Raw genomic sequence first — 5,000 nt, 5'->3', positions numbered from 1 at the left:
GATATTGGCAACAGCAGCCGTGGCGGGCCGCTGGAGGCTGGACAGGTGCAGCGAGGCGTGGAGAGCAGCTGCTGTGATCTAATTATGGTGACAGACTTGCATAGGGAAACAGACAATCAGAGACAGACTGACAGACAGACTGACAGACATAGTTCAAGAATCGTTCTTCGCTGTCTGTGGTTGACAACTCTCATGGCAGGACAGGACGCAGACAAGTTTGTTTTCTTTGCATGGTTTATTCATCAATAAATAGTTTCATAATAAATAGGTCCCGCTGCCACCCGCCGTCCACAGCGGGGCCGCGGGCGGCCTTCCCTACAGGGGCCCGAGGAGCCTGCCGGAGGCCACGGCCTCAACGGCGGCTCCTCGGGTCGGGTCAGCGTCGGCGGAGTCTTCGTCGTTGTTTGTTTGTTTGTTGCTTACTTGGACTCGTTGGAGCCGAAGTAGTAGGATGGCCTGGGGCGGCGGTAGGACTCGCGGGACTCGAAGGAGTGGGACTCGTCGGAGTCGGGGAAGCGCGCCTCGCCGGAGTACCTCACGTCGGCGATGTAGCCGTCGTCGCCGTCCACGTGGTAGGTGACGGTCTGGCGGCGGCCGTCGGGCAGCGCCACGGTGTACACGCCCTGGGTGTCGTCGCCGTCGCGGCCCTCGCGCTGCCCGAAGTCGTTGCCGGAGGGTGGGTGGTTCACGGCCCACTGGAAGTCGTATTTGGCCTCGTCGGACTCGAAGGACCTGGACTCGAAGGACTCGAAGGAGCCGCTCTGGAGGAAGGAAGGACTCATTAGCCGCGTGCGTCGCGGGTCACCGTGGACACAGTCAGCTCATATAAGTCACGGTCGTTAAATAGACAGATCTTGCTACAAGCAGCGCGGGGACTTACGTCGCGTCTGCCGTAGCCGCGGTCGGCGGCGGCGAAGGCGGCCATGGCCAGCAGGAGCAGCACCTGGGGGGGTGAGGGGAGGCGTGAGGCGGGCACGGGGAGGGCAATGACCTGACCCGAAGGTTATACACACTTATGGGGAACTTTGGAATGTGAAGGAATGACCAAGAAGGGTTATGAATATACACAGTGCTCGCCTGAGGGGAAAGATTTTTGCAAAGGCAAAACACACACACACATACACACACACACTCACACACACACACACACAGGCACACAGGCGCCTCATGTGCACAGCCCTGGGTGGCTGTGTACCTTGGTGTTCATGTTGTCGTGTGTTGGGAGCGGAGCACTGTGAGGCTGAGCGGAGGCTGAGGTGTTATATAGGCTGGCCGCCGCCTCGCGCCTCTCCCCCTTCCCGGCGAGTTTTTGCGGCGTTTCTCAAACCCGCCAACGCTCCCGCCCAGCGCTCCTGCCCCGAACGCCTCCCCCGCATCAATTTGGCCAACTTTTTTGTCGGTGTGGAAAGAGAACACAACACCTCGTGACAGTGATGTGTGGAAACCTAGCGTATAGCCGCTCATTTGTGCCACTTCGAGAACACTGCTTCATCTGTTGGCCGAAGAAAATATGTACACAAAGAAAGCGATTTGGAAAGACAGAGCACAGAGTCACATGACTGGTTAATAGCTACTACTTCGAGAACACTGCAAGAGGAGAGTATCAACACACCTCTCCACCTGAAACTGACCTCTCTTTTGGCTGCTATTTACTACTCTCCATTATAGGAGGTTAATACTACTTCATCTGCTTCATCTGTTGACCGCAGAAGAAAAAAAATATATATATATATATATATATATATATATATATATATATATATATATATATATATATATATATATATATATAGAGAACACTGCAAAAGGAGAGTATCAACACACCTCTCCACCTGAAACTGACCTCTCTTTTGGCCACTCCTTACTACTCTCCATTATAGGAGGTTAATACTACTTCATCTGCTTCATCTGTTGACTGCAGAAGAATATATATATACGAAGTCAACGATTTAGACAGACAAAGCATAGAATTTACATGTCACTGGTTAATACTACTTCGAGAACTCTGCATCGTCTGTTGGCTCAAAAATATATTCATCCAAAGGCAACGATTTGGAATGACAGGCGAGGGTAGGGGGTGGTAGAGTGGTAGCGTGCTGGCCCCACATTCACCGCGTGATGGACGACGCGAGTTCGAATCCCCACGCTACCACCTCGGATTTTTCAGTCACCGCCGAGTGGCTTAAAGCTACCCACATGCTGTCCTGAAGACCACAATTCAACCCGGACTCTAGAGGAAACCGTCCAAGTGAATCAAGAAGGAGTTCCGGGGGGCAGCATGAGCCAAGAGAAGATGGCGCCACTATAAACACTTGCCTGCGCCATGACGGGCTAGGGCCGAACACCATCCAGGCCCCTCAAACAAGCCTACCGACGCTATAGGTGTAGACGTAAAAAAAAAATAGAAATAACACATGGATGGATAATAACACTACCTCGAAAAAACGAAAGAAAAAAAAAAGACTGCAACAAAAGAAGGTGGAGTTTGTCAATAAGGTATAACTAGGTCTAGGAATGCCATGAAAAACAGGTAAATGATCGCCCAGGTAAATTATCAGACAGGTGAAACTTTTGGCCTAGGTGGACGTATAGGAGGGGGGTGGAGGGGGAGGGGCAGCACAGGTAGGGCGTGGCTCATTACCGTCCTGAACTAGTAGCATACCTGTCTGTTCTCTTTCCTGGCCCCCTCTCGCCCCCCCCCCCCTCCACCTCCCCGCCCCCCTTCTTACCTGGCTAGTCTAAGGCGTGACCTGTGTGGGGCAAAGCAACAGCGACCTTGACCTAAGCTGAAGCAATTTATCAGCATGTGTGTGTGTGTGTGTGTGTGTGTGTGTGTGTGTGTGTGTGTGTGTGTGTGTGTGTGTGTGTGTGTGTGTGTGTGTGTGTGTGTGTGTGTGTGTGTGTGTGTGTGTGTGTGTGTGTGTGTGTGTGTTCTTATCAGTCTGTCTTCCTTTCCATTTGTGCTCATCTTTGTTTGTTTATGTGTTTGTTTTTATCTGTCTCCTTCTCTCTCTCTCTCTCCCTTTCTCTATCTCTCCCTCTCAAGATCTCTCTCTCTCTCACCTCTGAAGCCTCCCTCTCATCCTTTATTCATCCCTCTCTCTCTCTCTCCCTCTCTCTCTCTAAGTCAGTGAACGAGAGAAGATTTTTTTTTTGTCCTTTCCTCCCTGAGACAACCCGGTGACCTTAGCGACAGACAGGCAGGAGACAGGGAAGAGAGGGCGGTGGAGGGAGGTAAGGGAAGAGACGGAGGTGGGGGAAGGAAAGGGAAGGGAAGGTGGAGGGAGGTAAAAGAACAGACGGAGGTGGAGGATGGGAAGGGAAGAGAGGGAGATGGAGGAGGGAAGAAAAGGAAAGGGGAGAGCGGGGAGAGGAGGGAAGATAGAGGGAGGTAAGGGAAGGGGAGAGACGGGAGGTGGAGGAACGGAAGGGAAGAGAGGGAGGTGGAGGAGGGAAGGAAAGGTAAGGGGAGAGAGGGGAGAGGAGGGAAGGTAGAGGAAGGTAAGGTACGGTAAGGTAGGGTTGGGGGGGTTCCATAGGGTGACAGTCTCCTCTCTTATCTTCTAACATCTTCCCCGGGTACATCTTCACACCATAAGACAGACCTAACCTAACCTACCCAACCCTAACGACACAGTGACCGCTTTGTGCTACATGAGGAGGTCTTCTACAGGCCGATAATATATTCTTCGCTAGCATCTTCAAACCTACAGACAGACAGACCTAACCTAATCAACCCTAGCGACACAGTGACGGCTTTTTACGACATGAGGAGGAGTTCTATTAGCCGATAATCTCTTCTTCGCTGACAGACTGACAGACATAGTTCAAGAATTGTTCTTCGCTGTCTGTGGTTGACAACTCTCATGGCAGGACAGGACGCAGACAAGTTTGTTTTCTTTGCATGGTTTATTCATCAATAAATAGTTTCATAATAAATAGGTCCCGCTGCCACCCGCCGTCCACAGCGGGGCCGCGGGCGGCCTTCCCTACAGGGGCCCGAGGAGCCTGCCGGAGGCCACGGCCTCAACGGCGGCTCCTCGGGTCGGGTCAGCGTCGGCGGAGTCTTCGTCGTTGTTTGTTTGTTTGTTGCTTACTTGGACTCGTTGGAGCCGAAGTAGTAGGATGGCCTGGGGCGGCGGTAGGACTCGCGGGACTCGAAGGAGTGGGACTCGTCGGAGTCGGGGAAGCGCGCCTCGCCGGAGTACTTCACGTCGGCGATGTAGCCGTCGTCGCCGTCCACGTGGTAGGTGACGGTCTGGCGGCGGCCGTCGGGCAGCGCCACGGTGTACACGCCCTGGGTGTCGTCGCCGTCGCGGCCCTCGCGCTGCCCGAAGTCGTTGCCGGAGGGTGGGTGGTTCACGGCCCACTGGAAGTCGTATTTGGCCTCGTCGGACTCGAAGGACCTGGACTCGAAGGACTCGAAGGAGCCGCTCTGGAGGAAGGAAGGACTCATTAGCCGCGTGCGTCGCGGGTCACCGTGGACACAGTCAGCTCATATAAGTCACGGTCGTTAAATAGACAGATCTTGCTACAAGCAGCGCGGGGACTTACGTCGCGTCTGCCGTAGCCGCGGTCGGCGGCGGCGAAGGCGGCCATGGCCAGCAGGAGCAGCACCTGGGGGGGGAGGGGAGGCGTGAGGCGGGCACGGGGAGGGCAGTGACCTGACCCGAAGGTTATACACACTTATGGGGAACTTTGGAATGTGAAGGAATGACCAAGAATGGTTATGAATATACACAGTGCTCGCCTGAGGGGAAAGATTTTTACTAAGGCAAAACACACACACACACACACACACACACACACACACACACACACACACAGGCACACAGGCGCCTCATGGGCACAGCCCTGAGTGGCTGTGTACCTTGGTGTTCATGTTGTCGTGTGTTGGGACCGGAGCACTGTGAGGCTGAGCGGAGGCTGAGGTGTTATATAGGCTGGCCGCCGCCTCGCGCCTCTCCTCCTTCCCGGCGAGTTTTTGCGGCGTTTCTCAA

The 5,000-nt window shown here is 54.0% G+C and overlaps 1 protein-coding gene across 8 annotated transcripts in view; it reads right to left on the bottom strand.

Annotated features, from left to right (window-relative positions):
- Window positions 1-216: 216 nt before the first annotated feature.
- LOC127004805 (pro-resilin-like) overlaps window positions 217-5,000 on the bottom strand; it is a 29,786-nt gene continuing 25,002 nt past the window's right edge. For 3 of the 8 annotated variants that reach the window (XM_050872953.1, XM_050872954.1, XM_050872943.1), the window contains exons 2-3: window positions 4,555-4,617; window positions 3,891-4,435 (exon numbers count right to left, since the gene is read on the bottom strand). In XM_050872953.1, coding sequence (XP_050728910.1) covers window positions 4,094-4,435; window positions 4,555-4,617 — 405 coding nt within the window. In that variant the 3' untranslated portion in view covers window positions 3,891-4,093. Of the gene's footprint in view, window positions 762-880; window positions 944-1,195; window positions 1,291-3,890; window positions 4,436-4,554; window positions 4,618-4,870; window positions 4,924-5,000 lie in introns of those variants that run through there. The other 5 variants (XM_050872952.1, XM_050872945.1, XM_050872946.1 and 2 more) reach the window with 4 other exon arrangements.

The sequence above is a fragment of the Eriocheir sinensis genome, chromosome 29, assembly GCF_024679095.1.
Source record: "Eriocheir sinensis breed Jianghai 21 chromosome 29, ASM2467909v1, whole genome shotgun sequence".
Taxonomy (NCBI): Eukaryota; Metazoa; Arthropoda; class Malacostraca; order Decapoda; family Varunidae; genus Eriocheir; species Eriocheir sinensis.
The sequence above is the reverse complement of the archived record's forward strand: the minus strand, read 5'-3'. Positions and strand labels throughout refer to the sequence as shown.